Source organism: Pelodiscus sinensis, chromosome 2, assembly GCF_052426305.1.
Source record: "Pelodiscus sinensis isolate ZL-2025 chromosome 2, ASM5242630v1, whole genome shotgun sequence".
In the NCBI taxonomy this organism is placed as follows: Eukaryota; Metazoa; Chordata; order Testudines; family Trionychidae; genus Pelodiscus; species Pelodiscus sinensis.
Window position 1 is genome coordinate 211,982,431 of NC_143053.1, and position 19,366 is coordinate 212,001,796.

Here is a 19,366-nt window from a genome sequence, read left to right on the forward strand (position 1 = left end):
CCCGCGCCTCTGAGGCTTTCCCCTCTGAGGCTTTGCCAGAGCAAAGCCTCAGAGGCGCGGGACCCCTCCGCCTCCCTGGCTTTGCTCCAGGTGTCCCTGGTCTGCTGGAGACGGTCCCCAGCAGACCAGGGGCACCCGGAGCAGCTTTTATCGCCCCGGAGGTCGAGGTGGCGGGACCGCTGCGCTCTGTGCAGTCCCGCTGCCTGTGAGCTCCGGGGCGAGAAAGCCCCGTTCGTAAGTGCAGATCCGACATAAGTCGGATCCGCGTAACTCAGGGACTGCCTGTATAGTTAAAGCAATGCAGCCCCCACCACTGTGGATGCAGTTATATTGGAAATAAGCTAGATAGAAAGCTGTATAGATAACAGTGTTCATAACATACCACTCATCAAAATGGTTTTTCTGGTATAAAAAATTTATGTAGACCAAACCCTATGTTGCCTATTCATATCAAGACAGCTTTCTGCACCAACTCCATTGATTCATTCTTTCCAAATCTGTGCTCATACTGACTGGATTCAGTGGACTTGCACTAAGAGTAAATCTGGCCCATAATATGTAACTGCTGACATAGACCCAAAGGGCAGAATGCAAAATGTTTTTGTGTGGGATGGGAACTTACAGTTCTTAACAAAACAAAATCTGGATACACAGAATCCATTGTAAATTGTCCATACAGATTTTGAGGTAGGTTTTTAAAAAGGGGTACTTAATCCACTTGACAGTCCCTCTTCATCACAGTTTTAATCTTTAATATATTTTGCAAGCAAAATATTAGAAGACACTAATTTACCAGTGTATTTGGGAAGTAAAGGTATGAATGTAAATTACTGTTGGATTGCACTGCTATTATGCTACAACTGAAGAAGGAAAGGTATCCAAAGTTTCTAACTTTTACATAATCTATGCTTAGTATCATACAAATGTGGTCTTAATTTTTTTCCTTTCTCCAATTTAAGGTTGATTTCATTAGATGAGGAAAACCAAAGCAAGGAATCAACCTATTCAGGTATTATTTTATGTCCTAATGTTTCTCAGTTGTGTTGATCTATGTAGTATGTGCATTACTTTTCGCAAGATACTTCAGAGAGATAAATAGTGTTAGACCCAGACGGGACCATTACATCTCGTCTAACCTCCTGACTGTCACAGGTTATTAAATTTCACCTCTTTTGAACCCAGTAACGTTTTTTTCTTTCCCTTTTTTGAAAACCTGCATAAGCCCTCCAGTCTTGATCTGAAGACATGAAGTGATGGTGAATCCACTACTTTCCTTGGTAGTTTTCTTCAGTAGTTTATCACCCTCACTGTTAAAATGTGTGCCTTATTTCTAAATCTGAATTTCTCTGGATTCGGCTTCCAAACATTGGTTCTTGTTATATACTTTTTCACTAACAGGGCATTTGACATTCAGTATTTTTTTCCTGTTAAATATTTTTCCTGCATTGGTTCTCAGACATTTTTATTGTTGATCCTTTTCACATACTAAGCCTATGAGTGTGTCCCTCTAATAAAATTAAAAACATTTTTCTATATTTAACTCTATTATAAATGCTGGAGGTAGAGTGGGATTTGCGGATGGAGACTCAGAGGTCATGACACCTAATTGAGAACTCCTGCTTTTGAAGGTACTGACACTATATTTTCCTGATACACTATAATCAAATCACTTCTTAGACTTCTTTGTGATGAATTCAACAGACTAAGGCTTAAGTCTCTCAGTATAAGACATTTTCTTCAGTCCTTGAGTTTGGTGGCTGTTTTCTGTCCCCTCTCCAGTTTTTCAACATCCTTTTAAAAATGTGGACACCAGAACTGCATTGTATTCTAGTATCCGTCTTACTATACACAGAGGTGAACTCACCTTTTTGCTCCTACTCTGTATTCCCGTTTATACAGGCAAGGATTATGTTAGCTCTTTCTGCCACAGCATAGCATTTGCAGCTAATGTTGAGTTGCTTATCAATTAAGACCCTAAATCTTTCCTGAGTCACTGCTTTCCAGGATACACTTTTCATTCTGTTTATGCTCTACATTCCTTGTTCCTACCTTTGGCTATGTTGAAATGGACCCAAATAACCAGGTGAGCCAGATAGTTTTCCATCACTACCCTGTCCTGTACCACTTCTCCTGTCTTTGTCATCTGCAGATTTTAGCAACAGTCATATTGTATTTACTTGCAGATCATTGATGAAAATGTTGAACAGGTTCTGGTATAATATTGATCCTGTGGAATCCCAATAGAAACGCCTCCCATTCAATGATGATTCCCTATTGGCAACTGCTTTTTTGAGATCTGTCAATTGAAACTGTGCTGTGCTGATATTGTCTAGTGCTCTTTTTTTTTTTTAATCAGAATATTGCTTGGTACAAAATCTAAACACCTTCCCGTAATTGAAATATATTACATCTGTACTGTTCCCCTTGTCAATCAAACATGTAATCTTGTCAAAGAATTAAACCAGCTCTGTCTGAGAGGAACTGTTTTCCATATAACTGTGTTGACCGACATTAGTTATATTTCCATCCTTTTTTATATGTTTATTCCCATGCTGGCTTTTCTATTATTTTGTCTGGAGTTGATGTCTACCTAAGCAGCGTATGTCTACCTGCCTTTGTGTGTGTGTGTGTGTGTGTGTGTGTGTGTGTTTTAATACTGGAACATTAGCACACTTTCATTCCTCGCAATTGCAAGATGTATTAAAATTTAATATCACTGGGCCAGAGATATTCCCGTCCATCTCTTTTAGAACTTTTGAGCGCAAGTTACCTAAATCTGCTCATTTAAAAAATATTTATCCCTGGTAGATGCAGTTTACTCAGGCCCAGATCTCCATGAGTATTCAGGCACCTAATGCCAATTGAAATTAAGTCACCGATAATGTCTGTGGGAGTTAGGCACTTGAATAATTTTCTTACAAATAGCCTGGAAAGTACTTTCTCAATCTTGTATGGCACAAGTATGCAATCCTGCTTCATTCCAAATGCTAAACAGAAATATTTATTTAACACTTTTTTGCCTTTCCTGGTTCATTATTAACAGTTTTACAATCCTTGTCTAGCTATTCCCAGTGCTACAATTTTTATTCCAAATATACTTAAACTCTTTTGTATTGTCCTTAACCCTGCCAGCTATAGATATTTTCTCTGGTGTCTGTGTGTAGCATCCCCTATCAGTTTTCAAAGTTCGTATTTATATTGATTGCTCTCTGTCCTTTTTTTTCCCCCCCATTTGTTGTATTGCTTTTTAAAATCTCTATTTGCTCCCTCATTTTGCCACTGGTCCAGGATGGGCTTTTAGCCAAAGTGGTCATACTGAAATGTGGCTTTTTGGCCATCTGTTACGCCAGGAATGGGTAATAAGCAGCCTATGGGCCAAACGCAGTTCGCCAGGGTTAGCAAATGCTTTATTGACCTGTAAATCCTCAGGTATAGCCACTTGAAACTCCTATTTGCCAGGAATGGCAAATCACAGCCAATGGGAGCTGCGATCAGGTATTAAACTCCTCTCTAAGCACTCCCATTTTCATTCACACTTTTTTGTTTAAGTTTTTCCTCGCAGTCAGCCTTGCTCATAATTTTGGTTGGGAAGTTACCACTTTTGAAAACCCAGGTTTGGGACTGTCCTTCCTTTGCCTATATTAAATGTAACTGGGTCACGATCTTGGCCCTTAAGCAGTCACCAGCTTCCAGTTTGGTGACTGGTTAATCATTATCTTCATTATCCAGTGTTACCTGATGTTGTGTGTATTTCCTTTTATGTTAGAAAATTCTATAATTTTTGTAAATGTTAGTGATGTATTACTTCTGGGTGCATGGGAACTCCAGCATATATCTCCCACATTGCAGTCCCCTATATTTTTGTTCGTATCTTACAGACAGGTGTTTAAGGAGGTGTTCCTCCTCTTCTCCAAGGCTCTGCCCCATGACCAAGCCAGAAACAGGTCATGGTAAGAGCCACCCAGGCTATGTCTACACTACAATGATCTATTGGAAAAAGGTATGCAAATTGCACGCCGCAATTTGTGTATCTTTTTCCTATAGTTTATTCAGAAGAGGCTTTTCCAAAATTTGGGCTGTCTACACAGACCAAATTTCGAAAAAGCCTCCTCTTTTGGAAGAGCCTGTCTTCCTCATGGGAGGAGGAAAAAAAAAGCGGAAGAGCAGATGCATTCTCTGGACATGGTGGAGTTTTTCTGCGTTACCTCTGGTATCCCGGAAAACCCCCGTAATGTAGACATAGGCCCTAAGGGAGGCCATGACACTCCACCTGCCATGTCCCCAACTCCTCCGGTGACTTTGCTTTTTGTTTGATCAGTTTATTCCAAAATCTCTATTGATGCTGCAATTTGGGACAGGTCCTCAGATCTGTCAGCTAAAAAAGAACGGCTGGAGTGTAAGAATCTCCCTCATACCCTCTGCAGTGAAGACTGATGCAAAGAATTAATTTAATTTTTTTGTGACAACTTTGTTTTTGCTGAGTGCTCCTTTAGCACCTTGATCCTCCAGTTACCCCACTCATTGTTTGGTAGGCTTCCTTCTTTGATGCATTTAATTTTTTGTTGCTATTAGTTTGTGTCTTTTGCTAGTTGCTCTTTAAATTTTTTCTTGGCCTGCCTTTTATACTTGACTTGCTAGAGTTGATTCTTTTTTCTATTTTCCTCAATAGCATTTCACTTCCATTCTTTAAATGGTGCCCTTTTTCCTTCCAGTAGTCTTTTTTAGACTGTTGTTTAGCCATGGTGGTATTTTTTGGATCTCTCACTGTTTGGGGGAGGGTTATATATTTAGTTTGAACCTCTCTTGTGGTATTTTAAAATAATATCTGTGCAGTTTGCCAGCATATCACTCTTCTGACTGTTCCTTTTAATTTCCCTTTAACTAGCTTCCTAATTTTTGGGTAGTTCCCTCCTTTGAAGTTAGATGCAACTGTGATGTGGTTTTTTTATATATATTTCCTCCCCCTGCCTGGGTGTTAAATGTAATTATATTATGGTTGCTATTACCAAGCAGTAAAGCTATATTCACCTCTTGGAGCAGACTCGTATAAAACCATGTCACATAAAATCAAGAATTTCTTCTTCCTTTGTGGATTCCAGGACTAGTGTCTCTAAGAAATCGTCACTAGTGGTGTCTGAAATTTTATCTCTGGATGCTGTATTGATGTGACATACCCAATCAGTGTGGGTGTAGTTGAAATCCCTCATTGTTACTCTTTTCAATATTGGTAGCCTCTGTATCTCCCTAGTCATTTCACAATCCACATCACTGTATTGATCAAGTGACTGAGAGTATATGCCTACTCCTGAACTTGGTTTGACTTGTATCACGTGTTTTGGTTACAGCTGAAGACGGGAAGGACACCATTTCTACCGTAGGAGGAAGCTTTGACCATAAAGAGAATTCAAGTAAGCTACACTGGAACTGCTTTTACTTTACAATTTACTGGTTACTTAAGGAGCCAATCACTAATAATTTTTCTGCTTTTTAACCAGTAGGTGCCATAGATGATTTATTAGACCTGAAACCTGAAGAAAGTGGTATGTGAAACTCATGCATGTCTATTTTGTCAGTTTTCTAAAAGTAAGACACCAAAAATAATTTTAATCTTATCTTTTTCTGAATGATATAATCCACCTACAGTACTTAAATAGTGGTAAAGAACTTCAGCTCTGCATACATACTTTATGGATACTCAATCTCATATTGAAATAAAAAGTAAACCCTATTGACTGTTATAGGATTTACTGTATTTCAGTATATTTTCCATAAAATATAATTGTCTTGCTGGCCACCGATTCAATTCATTCAATGGGGCTAATGTGTGCATGTTAGTGTCATTTCCATCCTTCCCAGAATGTTTAATAGACCTGTCTTTTATTCTTTGCCTTTTGTGCCAACTTACCACTGTCATTGATACTGACCTTACAGACGCTACCATTTGTTTTGGGAATATGGCAGATATCCTTATCAGAAACAACTGTTCTGAGCACTTTTAAAAACGTAAAAGAACTGTTGAGTTCTTACTATCCTTGTTAATTCTATAATATATACCCTCTCTTGGTTAGATTAGCATCAACACTAAGGGATGAGTCGTATTCGCTGTTCTTGCCTCATGTATGTTATTTTAGCTTGTCATTTTCTCCTACCCCCACATCCGTTTAAGAAGGACCCAACTAATCATCATGACATCCTTTAGTTACAGCACTATCTTGTGAAAATGAAATAACACTTCATGCTGTGGTTTCATTTGCTTCTAATTTACTTATCTCAGAAGACCACACAGTCTTTTGTGATTCAAAAACACTGTGTAGCTGAGTCAGTCAGATAGGTGAATATATAGGCTATCTGAGGAGGAGCCTTTAAAGCAGGGGTGGCCAAAATAGTGGTGGATACAGCGCAAAGAGACGAGGGGAAAAAATTGTTGAGGAAAAAAAATCCTTTTAAGTGCAGAGCAGGCATTGCCCTTTTAAGGCAGCCATTTTGAAGGTGGCCATTTTTAAGTCTGCACAGGACACTGCAACTCCCGCTCTGTCTCTTTCAGACAGAAACACGCTGCTCCTTTAAGAGCCGCGGGTGCGGGAGCTGCAGTTCTTTCTTTGAAGAGCCGTGGGTTGGCAACCCCTGCTCTAAAGTATAGAATTCCAGATGGGAAAGAGCGGATACAGATATCTTCACTTTAACTAAGAAACACAAGGGAACTCACTGAGAAAATGTTTTTCAACCAAAATGTAATTTTTGCCAAAAATGCAGGTTTGATTCGACAAAAATATGTTTTGTTTTGAATTTGCTCAATTGTTTTGGTTAAAAAGTTTTTCTTACATTTTTTAAAAGAAGTGTTTTATTCAAAATGACTTTCAAAATAAAAAGTTCTGTTTTGTGCTTTTGAAATTTTAAAAAGCTCAAAATCAAAATGAAGCAATTCATTTCAAGTTGAACTAAAATGTTGAATTTCAGTCTAAATGATTTTTAATGATTATTTTTTGGATTTGTGGAAAATTAAAAAAAGAATTTTCAGATTAATCCAACAGTAATTTCTGGAATTGCTAGAAAACTGACAACGGAGTTATTTGCATAGCTCTGTTTTTGAAGTGCCAAAGAAAACATTACCATGGGCTAGGCAGATGCAAACATAGTGATGATTCCATAGTCACATGTATAATAGAGAGCCCCAGACTGTTAGACATGGTGAGTTTGCATCAGCTGCAAGAGATGGTAAGTTTTTATTTTGTGACTTAATATTGTGCCCTTGTGCCTAGTTGTGGCCTTTTTCTCTCTTTCCATTTTCCACCCCCTCCACCATCTTGTGTCAGGAGAGGGCAATAATTTTTGATGGGGGGCCACTCCAAGATTTTAGAAGGTGGTTGAGGGCTGCACTCTTCCATGATATTAATGGAGATGCGGGGTCTGGAATGGAGGCTGGGTGCAGAAGGGAGGTTGGGGTAAGGGACTGGGGTTCAGGAGAGAGACTGGAGTCTGGGAGGGAGTTGGGATGAAGCAGGCGGTTGTGACCTAGGGCAAGGAACTGGAGTGCAGGGGTTTGGGATGTGACCTAGGATAGGAGGGGATTTTGATCTGGGACAAGAGACTGGGGTGCCAGATCTGGGAGGGGGTGTGGATGAAAGTGGGAGACAGAGGGTTTGGGTATGTTGAGTGGGGGGACAGAGAGTTGGAGCAGGAAAGGGCGGGGGTGCCAGAAGCAGGCTGTGGCCAAGAGACTTATTTGCCAGCTGCCAAACTAGCCTGCCTGCCCACAGAGATTAAAATGTTTCCCAATCAGCCAGCCTGCTTGCCAGGCCATGTTCTTCATGAATAACTGAGCCCAGAAGAGGGGGTGTGATTCTTCTTAGCTGCCTGTTATTCTAACAAGAAGCTCCCATTGGACGGTTTGTGCCAGAAACCGGCCAATGGGAATGTGGTGGGGGCGGTTTTAAAACAGAAACAAAGCACTCCCTTCAGTTTTAAAACAGAACCCTGCAGCCACATTTCTGCACTGCGCGGGGGCTTCAGGGCAAGCTGGGGAGCCTGCCTGGGGCTCCCTGCTGCCTCTGTGGGCCAGATTCGGTGGCTTGGTGGGCCGGATCTGGCCCATGGGCCGGATTTTGCCCAGGCCTGTTCTGTGTTGAACATTTCTATTGAAGTCACAGGCAAGTGGCCTGATCTCTATACAGGTTTTGAATCAATTTAACAATTTCAGAAATAGTAAAATCTGTACAACCCTTATCATGGAGGCAGTTATGCTGGTATAAAGGTGCTTATGGCGGCACACCTTCTTCCTTTAATTGTCTGAGAATAATATCCAGGGCTTGACAAACCATGGTGAGAGCTACTCGCCAGCCCCGCACCACGCATGCACCAGACCGGCACTGCGTATACGTGCAGCGCTGGTGAATGGGGCACATGGAGCGACTGGCTGAAATCTACTTGCCACAGGCGAGTAGAATCAGCGGTTTGTTGAGCCCTGATAATATCTACTGGTGTAAACACCTTGATACCTGTATAACTGCATCCATGTGAGGGGGCATTTTATCACCTTGGTACCCTACCAGTATAGTTTTAAGAAGCACAATTTTTGTGTATATACACAAGGCCTAATTCTTGTTATGTGGTGTAGAGCCCCTCATATTTTCAGTGCTTGAAAACCACATTCTGCTCTCGTAAATTCCCTTTCAGAGTGAAGCATGATTCTTACAGACACATACGTGTTAAGTGTATTCAAATAGACAAAAGTTGAATGTGATGGCAGGAGTTTTTAAAATGTGGAGTTTGAACATTTCTAGTGCTAAGTGTATTCAAATAGACAAAAGTTGAATGTGATGGCAGGAGTTTTTAAAATGTGGAGTTTGAACATTTCTAGTGCTAAGTGTATTCAAATAGACAAAAGTTGAATGTGATGGCAGGAGTTTTTAAAATGTGGAGTTTGAACATTTCTAGTGCTAACAGCTGTGCAGGAAAGGAAAGGATATAGTGGGGAAATGGATAGTGGAGAAGAAATGGCGGGCAGAAAACAAAGGAGAAAAACAAAAAGTAAAGCAAATATGAAGGCATGGAGGGGGAAGGATGATTTAAGAAAGTCCCTAAGTTATGACCCAGTATAGTTTCTACACTAGAATAGAGTTTTCAGATTTAAATATGCATATATGATTTCTTCACTAAAAACTGGCGTAGTATGGTGTGACACACATGAAAACTGCACAGCTAGCATAGTTTTGACCTGAGCTATATCACTGCAAACCTTCTTCCTGATGTGGTAAATTGAATTTGTGGTGAGGTGCAGTAATGGTATCTCATTATCACTAGTAACAACCCTCTTAATACATGTTATCACTGTATCTTCTCCTGGTAGTCTTGAAACTTCCTGAAAGTAAAACATTTTTGTACTGAAACACTTGGACAGTATGTGAATGCTTAGATATCAGAGTGATAAATGCCTTACAAGTACTAGAGAGAGTACTGATGCTCATGTAGTCATGAATGCATTAATATGTGGCTAGGTACTGTCTGGAGAACTTAAAAAAGTTTTGAAGTGTTAATGTTCTTAGGGAAGTAGGGTGAAAATCTTATGAACATAGATTTTCTTGTTACTTTCTGATAGGAACACCTGGGGATCAGGCTTTAATGTGATCTTTTAATTTTTTGACCCTCCATAGGAAAATGCAAAGCCATGTAAAATGTAATTTTTAAAGATGTTAAAATGTTTGGATTTTACCTTAATATTGGCTAAAAATTCAGACTGGTTATTATTTTATGTGAGCTGGTATATTCATTTGTAGATATTTGTATTCTATGTGATAGTGACTCACATGCCAATTTCAAATTCAAGTCTGCCCCTTTTCTCTCCTCTGCCTCCATCCTGGTCATTTCTTTGTAAATCTTTAAGGTCATTAAAAAAAGAATATACTGAAGTAGGGAGTTACATTTAAATACAGTTTAGTGATCATTTTGCCTTGAGACCCTGTTGTCAATTTTGGTCTCATATGTCACAAACATTAAAAGCACCTGTAACCTCTACAGGTGTATATAAGCAAAGGGGAGGAAAAAATAAGATAACTAGCTGACTGAAGCTTTGCAAAATGAAGCTGCCTCTTGTGCTTTCACATAATTGAGGTAAATTGTTCCGTTTCAGTATTGCGATCATATCAGACTTTTAACCAGTGCTACGTAGAAGATGGAAACCACTGTTTTCATTATCAGCATAGTTCCTCAAAATGTCTGTGGTTCTAAATGTTTCAGGGTGTAGATTAAAGAACCACATGTTGATTTAATCCAGAGACAATGTTTTTTCAGTGCGAGTACTGTGACAATATTGGCTGTACACTACATGGTTAATACTGATGATCAGAAATTGCGTGCACACTGTAAGTCTATGCTTGGGGGGTGGAAGTAAATAATCTTGTCAGTAATAATATAGCATCTTTTTAATCACAACGCTCCCTGGTACAGAATGGGAAGCAGGTCAAGAGAATGAGGGTTATGTGCTGAGACTTTCAAACAGACTTATCGCTGGTCTAACTGTGCTTCTATTGAAATTACTGGGTGTTTTAACTTTGACTTCAGTGGGAGAAGAATTAGGCCAGTGCTGAGCCTAGTGGAAGTTTTCTCAAATAGAGACCCCCTGCTGATCCAGTCATTCATCATGGGTCAGAAAGTCCAGCTGAACAAATGTTTGCTATATGCTTGAATCTTATACAGGCAGCCTTCTGTTTGTGATGTGCAGCAGTCTGATTTAATTTAAGGTCAAATGAGTCTTTGTAGAGTGCATGTATAACAGGGACCCAGACTATAGTAGGAAAGCAGCCTTCTAGTGTTTGTTAAACCTTGGACTGTACAGCGCTTTGGTTTGCTGTGTAATCAGTGATTATGAACTTGTACTGCATTTAAATGGAAAAAAGGCTCAGTGGAGGTAATTGTTTTCAGGGACCTATCAAAAAATAAGCTGCAGTTGGATGTGTCCACAGACACTGGGTCTGGAAATGGGAAACAGTAGACATTCACTCTGAGTATACAATCTGAACATAATTCTGTATATTAAAACTGAATTGATTTTCTGTATTCCACTTTGTTCTGCATTAGTTTCCCAAAAAGTTAATTCATCTCTAATAATTGGTCTTGTTCCCCACATTTTGTTTAACATCAGCTTCAAAAGACCAACTTGCAAACTCCCTGGAGCCTGAGTCTGGTGATAAGGATGACATGGTATTGCTGAATGAGATCCTCAATGCTTCCTCAATGGATGAGGGGGAATTCAGCAAGGAGTGGACCGCTGTCTTTGGAGAAGACCCGCTCGCTGACCTATCCACCACCTCTTCAGTCGGAGACATGGAGAGCGGTCCATCGTCAGTGGCAGCACCATCAGCCTTTCTTCCCTCACAGCTCTTAGACCAAAACATGAATGATTTGCAGTCTTCTCTACATGGTGAGTGTGTATCTTGCACTTGCGTACGTTTTCCCAGGTTCAGGCGCTCAGTCTATCTGTATTGCAGTTCCCAGTCTTTGTCCGCATAGAGTGTAAACTCTCATGGTGTGTCTACACTGCAATATAACATCAGTGGCTAACTCCAGCTCGGGCTGTGGGGCTATACAATTGGGCTACGTCTACACTGGCCCCTTTTCCGGAAGGGGCATGTAAATTTCACGAGTCGTCGTAGGGAAATCCGCGGGGGATTTAAATATCCCCCGCGGCATTTAAATAAAAATGTCCGCCGCTTTTTTCCGGTTTTTAAAAAAGCCGGAAAAGAGCGTCTAGACTGGCCCTGATCCTCCGGAAAAAGCGCCCTTTTCCGGAGGCTCTTATTCTTACTTTGAAGAAAGAATAAGAGCCTCCAGAAAAGGGCACTTTTTCCGGAGGATCGGGGCCAGTCTAGACGCTCTTTTCCGGCTTTTTTAAAAGCCGGAAAAAAGCGGCGGACATTTTTATTTAAATGCCGCGGGGTATATTTAAATCCCCCGCGGATTTCCCTACGACGACTAGTGAAATTTACATGCCCCTTCCGGAAAAGGGGCCAGTGTAGACGTAGCCTTGCAGTGTTGAAATTCATGCTCACATTGGTTCCCTGGAGCTCTGGGAATTAATGTTTATACTGCAATTGTATATCCCTGCAGCCTGAGCCCGGTGAGTCCATGTCAGCTGATGTGGGGACAGCCACTGGTGTTTTAGTGCCGTGTAGGTATACCCGGATGTTCAGAAATGGTCTCTTACTACTCTTAAATATGGCATCTCACACAAAGGGGCCTGATCACATATGGAGCCGTTTAGTGATGCTGTAGTACAAAAATAATAATTATTATTTCTAAAGGAGAAAGCAAGCCAGGTTTATTTTTAAAACTTCATGGTTGTCACACAATAGCTCTCTCTAGATTTTTATTCCACTGCAGTTGTGGCTGTCTAGTTCAGCTGCCTTTTTGAAAGGAACATTAGCTTTTCCTCTTGGTATACTTGTGGTCCCATTTATTTACTCATAGTAATTAAAGGACTCCTGTTAACATCATCTGTGTAGGCATATCATTCAGCTGGAGAAAAATGTGCAGCTTACTGGTTGCATTTCTAAATTGAATTGTAACTTTTTTTAACCAAGTTCCCACATATGGAAGGATGAAGAGTAAGCTGCTTGACTTCCTTACTGTCTCTCTGATAGTCTTTTTGTCTAGTGATGTCATAAAGCCACTTTCAGTGCACAGCAAACCAGTATAGGCTGCAGGCCAACAGATGTTGTAAAGTGTATTAATTACATTTTTTCATACACAGAATTCCTCTCTCTAAATTGCTCTATGGAGGTAAGGGAATATAGTATGTGAGACTGCTTCATAAAGATACACTGGTAATCTCTTAGGATATGTCTACACTACCACCCTAGTTTGAACTAGGGTGGTTAATGCAGTCATTCGAAGTTGCAAATGAAGCCCGGGATTTAAATATCCCGGGCTTCATTTGCATCTTGCCGGGCGCCGCCATTTTTAAATCCCCGGTAGTTCGGACTCCATGCCCACGGCTACACGCGGCACGGAGTAGGTAGTTCGAATTAGGCTTTCTAATTCGTGGAACAAGGTGTAACGGTAGTTCGAATTAGAAAGCCTAATTCGAACTACCTACTCCGTGCCACGTGTAGCCGCGGGCACAAAGTCCGAACTACCGGGGATTTAAAAATGGCGGCGCCTGGCAAGATGCAAATGAAGCCCGGGATATTTAAATCCCGGGCTTCATTTGCAACTTCGAATGACTACATTAATCACCCTAGTTCGAACTAGGGTGGTAGTGTAGACATACCCTATAAGCAGCTCTTTTGAGATGGAGTTTTATCACAAAAAGCTGCACAGTTCATCTTTAAACATTAGTTTACTTGTTGAACTGTCTGTTCTAGTCAAGCAAGAACAAAGTCCAGTGTCTTTTTCATAGGCATTCTGCTCACCATATCTTAGTGCAAGGACAAAAAGGAAAAAACTGCATCAGCATTAAATACTGTTCTACAGTATGTTCTGATTTGTGGTCTGACTGACTCATCCGTGTAAATCTCCAATTAGTTAATTCTTCACGGGGTTTCATGGAAGTCAGTAGGAAAAAGTTTCTAGGGAAAATTCCCATTAGTTTCTCTGAAGTTACAATTTGGCCCGTTTGCTTAACCAACTCAGCCCATCCATTGCCAACCATTGGTATATACATGGGCTTCTGATTTCTCAGACTAACCAATAAACACGGATGAAACACCAAAGAGGGGGAGGGGGAGTGTTTATCCAGTAAATTCCAGAAAAACACTGGAAATGGTTACTCAGTTCATGTTGCAGTTTGTTTATATAGGCAATGTTCCTGCTTCCTGGATTGAATTTTAACATTATATCATGCTGGGGAATTTAAACCTACCAAGAGTGGCATAAAATTCTTACATTTCTATTGGCCATTCATTAGGCAGGGTTTTTGGGAAGATTTAGGAACAACAATCCATGAAACGGCTTTAGCTACATTTGGGGGGGAAGAGACCATCAGGAAAGGACTGGTTTGAAGGAAATGAAGTGGCACTGTTACCTCTCATCAACATTAAGGACTCAGCCTATCAGGAATTCAACAAGAAGTCAAAAGACATCACCAAAGTGAGACTTTGATGTGCAAAAACGGACATATGGCAAGCAAGCAGATTCTGGGAAAATCATTACTGGATCAAGCTCTGTGAAGAAATATAGGCAGCCTCAGACACAGGAAACCTCAAAGTCATGTATGACGGCCAGAAGAAAGATCTAGCTCCCATTGCCAACAAGGTTGCCCCCTCAAATAGCACAGAAGTGACATCATTACTGCTAAAATCAAGATGTTGGATTGAACACTAGCGGTATTCAGAATTATATGCACAAGAAAGAAACATCACCAGCGAATCACTGGTCCAAATACTAACTCTACAGGTCATGCCAGAGCTAGATGTGGAGCTCACCGCAGAAGTGTTAAGCAAGGCTATTATTTTGCTATCAAGTACTACCAACGCTCCTGGAAAAGATGGCATTCCAGCGGAAATCCTCAAGTGTTGGAAACAGTGCTTTTTTTGTAAAAACAAAACAAAACAAAACACGTGCCTGTACTCCAGGGGAGAAGTTGTTGAGTTCTTACTGGAGGTGCTGGTACTGCGTCTAGAGGTGCCAGTACTGTGTACTGGGCAGTACCATCAGAAAAAAGCACTGGTTGGAAAGGAAGTCTACTACCGTATCTTTTATCAGTTGCTACTTAAGTGCTGAAAAGAGTTTGAGGTACCACAAGGGATGTATGACACAGACATCATCTTTCTATCTATCTGTCTGTCTGTATGTAAACTTTTCCTATAGGATGACAGAGTGATGTTATCATATCAATCTGTGTCCTGCAGCCCCTCCCACCTCAGCCACCCGCCTACTCCCTCCCTTCCTGGTTCTGGGGACCATGGTCCTCACTGGTGCTGGGTGATGGGTACAGCAGCCTTGCGGCCTCCCTGCTCTCCCTGGAGCTCTGGGAGTGGGGTGGCAGCCACGTGGCTTCCCCAGAGCTCCCTGGTGCTCCAAGGGGCGGGGCAGAGTGGGAGCTATGATGCCACCCCTTCACGGGGAGGCGTCCAGGAGCTTTGCCTATCATCGTAGGCAGAGGGAAAGAGCTGGGTCTGCCTTGGCCAGGCCCAACTGCCCAGCAGCAGGGGCATGAGCAGGCCGTGGTCTCCCTCCCAAGCAGCTGTGGAAGGGTGGGGGAGAAGGCAGAGAGGCCATGGCAGGAGGGAAGGGCCAGGGTGGCCACGGACTCTTGGGGGAGAAGGGCAGGCCTAGGCGGCCTTGGACCCTTCCAGGCAGTGGAGGAGGGGGGGCCCAACCCCCCAGTGGATGGGGAGAGAGCCGGGTCAGCTGTAGCCTTGACCTGGCCTAACCGGTTTGACGGCCAGGGCTGCCACACCTTGGCCTGGCCCTCCCTGGTGGCCGGGGGAAGAGCTGGAGCTGCCTACCCCTAGAAAGGGGGGTTGGCGAGCGTAGCAAGCAGGGGACACCGCCCCCTAGTCACTTAGTATAAAAATTAAGGTGAAACTGGCGACTGTAGCAAGTAAGTATAGCAGGAAAGGTTTTCACAAAAGTTATCTTAGTTCACCTACAACAGCTGGCGAATCATCTCTCCCCTGAATCACAGTGCAGACTTAGGGCTGGAAGATCAGCTATAGACATGATAATTTCTCCACGTCAATGCCAAGAAAGTACAGAGAATAAAACTGACCATTCATATATCGCCTTTGTGAACCTAACAAAGCTTTTGTTACAAGTCAGCAGAGTGAATCTATTTGCAATACTAGAAAAGATAGGCTGCCTACCAACCCTATTCAATCTTGTTCATTCATTCCACAAAAACATGAGAGCAATTGTCCGTTTGATGGGTCCAGTTTGGACAACTTTGAGATGAGAAGTGGAGTGAAGCAAGGACATGGCCTTGCCCCTACCTTCTTTGGAATCTTCTTATTACTGTTGAACTGTGCGGTTAAGCACATGAAAGATGGAGTTTATCTCCACAATGCTTGGTCCTGCAGTGAAGGCAGGGGACTGGACTTGATGACTTCTCAAAGTTCCTTCCTGTTCTAGTGTTCTTTGATTCTATGATTCCACACAAGACCAGATGGGAAACTCTTCAGTCTGTCCCAAATTAAGTCGAAGACCAAAGTAAAAAAGATACTAACGACATAACGTCTATTCACTGATGCTGCTGCCTTACAGCCCACAATGAAGAGCTATTACAAGAACTCATGGACCATCTTTCAAGTACCTGTGAGGCATTTGCTCTCACCATGAACAACAAAAAAATGGTTGTTATTAGGACAAGGGATTCCACAAGATCCTTCAATTACCTTACAAACAAACCAGACAGAAGTAGTCCAAAAGTAATAGTGATCATAAACTTTTCTCACTGGATGAAGAACTAATTGTTTGCATTGGAAAGGCTGCCACCACCGTTAGCAGATTTGACTAAAAGAGCATGGAACTAGTCATTACCATCAAGATAAAAATGCTAGTGTACCAACGTGCATTTGTAATACTCTCATGGATGTGGGAAACATGGATAATTTATGCTTATCAGGAGAAAAGGTTAAACAGCTTCCACCGATGTTGTTTGTCGTGTACTCAACACCAAATGGTAAGGTAAAGTCCCCAATGCAGAAGTTGAAAAGAAACAGATGAGAAGATGGAGGTGGCACATGAATTCACAAGGGCTTTGGAGCAAACTAGTGTGACTCTTTCCCAAGCAGAGTGGCTAACGGGCTTCTTTTATTATGTATAATTCTAGCTTAGTGGTATGTAAGTTTAAACTTCCAATGTTGCAGGATCCCATTTTAAAGAGATGGAGGCCAGCTGGTGCAGGGCCAACGGCACAATTGCCCAGTTTCTCTGTTGGAATATAGATAATGCATGTCTGCTGTAGGCTTCCATCTCTTCCATTCTTATTTCCTGCTGCTCGTTATCTAGAAAAGGACATAAAAGATTCCTTCCACCTGTAATGTATATGATTCTGTAAAACATTCTTGCTGTGTATTTTAATAAAATGGCTTTGGGATCAATTGTAAACACGGGGCTGCTTTACCTACCAGTAAAGTAGAGGACAGATCACCACAGTAATGGCAGTGATCTACTGAGGCAAGTAAGACCCTAAGGGTGGGGGAGGGGAGGTAAGCAATAATTTTTAATGGGGGAGCCACTCCAAGATTTTAAGTTGTAAAGAGCTTGCATGTCTGTGGAGGCAGTGTGGGCTCTAGGACGGCGGGTGAGGTGTAGAAGAGAGCTTGGGATAGATGACTGGGGTGCAGGAGGGAGTATGGAGTCTAAGAGGGAGTTTGGGTGAAGGAGGGGGTTATGATCTGGGCCAGGGGAATGGCGTGCAGGGTCAGGTGGTATGGGTGCAGGAAAGGACTCTGGCCTGGGGGAGGGGTATAGAAGTGGGTGCAGGATTTAGGAGGGAGTTGTGACCTGGAGGAGGTGAGGAGAAGGGATACAGAGGATTTGGGTGGTGGCCTGGGCAGGTAGTTGGTGGGGGGGAGAAGGGATGGGGTGCCAGAGGCAAGCTCTGCCTGGGAGGCACTTAACCTAGGCAGCTCCCAGCCAGCAGCTCTCCAGAAACCTGAGATAGGATCCCTACCTGTGTGCTGCACGGGCTGCTCCACGTGGCTCTACTCCAGTACAGGGAGTGAGGAGGCTTCATTCACTGCCCCTGCCTTCAGCAAAATTTCTCCACTCCTATTGGCCAGAAACTGGCTAACGGGAACTGAGAGATTTTGCTAGGGGGCGGGGAGAGCTTTCTCCTCCCTGCCTAGACTGCAGCGCAGTTAGCAGCCTGCTGTTTAAAGCGGCTGCAGCTGTTCTCTAGTAAGCGTGCCAGCGAGGCAGCTGTGGGCTGGATCCAACCCACTAGCCACCTCTTGTCAACCTCTGCTCTAAGGTATTGTGATTTGATCTTATATGGCCTTGGCAAGTAAGGAGAGGGAGGGCGGAAGAGGAAAGTGGAATGAAACTGGAGAGGAGAATGAAGTGTGGATTCACGGAAAGAAGGGAGATGAGAACAAATGAGGATGTGCTGAATGATGACAATTTGCACTTAAGACCTCACAGAATTAGGTGCAATGGATCACTAAAATTTGATGGATAAGCAAGTCCCCACGAGAGAAGACAACATTACGATTGGATTACTGGGAGGACGATCTGGCTACTTGCACATAGCACATCATACCGTGGTTATTCTTGTGGCAGCACATACCCTATAGCTAAGGCTGCGAGTTTGTGATGAAGATGACTGAAAGTCCAGATTCTGACTTTTGCAGCGCCTGGGAGCAACTTGGGCAGTCCCTAGGCCAGGGGCTCTGACCACTGCTAGGGCAGTTTCAGTCCACCAGCCGCAGCAAGAGATGGAGTTTGGTGTGGGAGGGGACTCGGGGCTGAGGATTGGGGTTCAGAAGGGGGAGAAGGCTCTGGAGTAATACTTACTTTGGGGGGCTTCCCAGAAGCGGCAACATGTCTTTTCCTTAGCACCTAGCTCTGCATGTTGCCTCTGTTTGCAGGCATTTTGCCCCGCCCCCTCCCCCCCCACACACAACTCCCATTGGCCACAGTTCCTGGGGTGGAGGGTAGCATGCTAGGAGCTGAGGGAGGATATGCTAACAGCAAGAAGCCAGGTAGAAAGTCTGCAGCTCTGCAACACCCGGGCCATCCACCAATGCCCACCTCCCCAAGCATCTAGGGTCACAGTGCTCCCCAGGCTGCCTTCTCATGAGCACCCATGGCACCCCCAGGAAGCGCCCCTCAGAGGTATATAGTATAAGTCATAGATGGCTCACAGGCCGTACATTTTTATTTACTGCTATGACCTGTCCATGACTTCTACTAAAAATATCTGTGACTAAAAGGTAGCCTTACCTATATCCTCCATAAAAACAAAAGGGCTGAAATAACTTGCACCCATTATAGTTATAAATAATTTAAGGGGAAAAGTCCTGTTCCCCCCCGTCTTTACATTGCGGCTGTGTCTACATTGGCACCTTTTTCCGGAAAAGGGATGCTAATGAGACAAGTCGGAATTGCAAATGCCACGGGGGATTTAAATACCCCCCGTGGCATTTGCATTAACATGGCTGCCGCTTTTTTCCGGCTCGGGGCTTTGCCGGAGAAAAGCACCAGTCTAGACGGGATCTTTCAGAAAATAAAGCCTTTTCCGAAAGATCCCTTATTCCTCTTAAAATCAGGAATAAGGGATCTTCCGGAAAAGGCTTTATTTTCTGAAAGATCCCGTCTAGACTGGCGCTTTTCTCCGGCAAAGCCCCGAGCCGGAAAAAAGCGGCAGCCATGTTCATGCAAATGCCGTGGGGGATATTTAAATCCCCTGCGGCATTTGCAATTCCGA

The 19,366-nt window shown here is 42.8% G+C and overlaps 1 protein-coding gene across 7 annotated transcripts in view; it reads left to right on the top strand.

The window, feature by feature from the left end:
• Positions 1-19,366, top strand: part of ICA1 (islet cell autoantigen 1) — a 125,953-nt gene that overhangs the window by 100,571 nt on the left and 6,016 nt on the right. For 5 of the 7 annotated variants that reach the window (XM_075922317.2, XM_006114513.5, XM_006114511.5 and 2 more), the window contains 4 exons: positions 960-1,009; positions 5,346-5,408; positions 5,496-5,540; positions 11,138-11,416. In XM_075922317.2, coding sequence (XP_075778432.2) covers positions 960-1,009; positions 5,346-5,408; positions 5,496-5,540; positions 11,138-11,416 — 437 coding nt within the window. The remainder of the gene's footprint in view (positions 1-959; positions 1,010-5,345; positions 5,409-5,495; positions 5,541-11,137; positions 11,417-19,366) is intronic. The other 2 variants (XM_075922319.2, XM_089776689.1) reach the window with 1 other exon arrangement.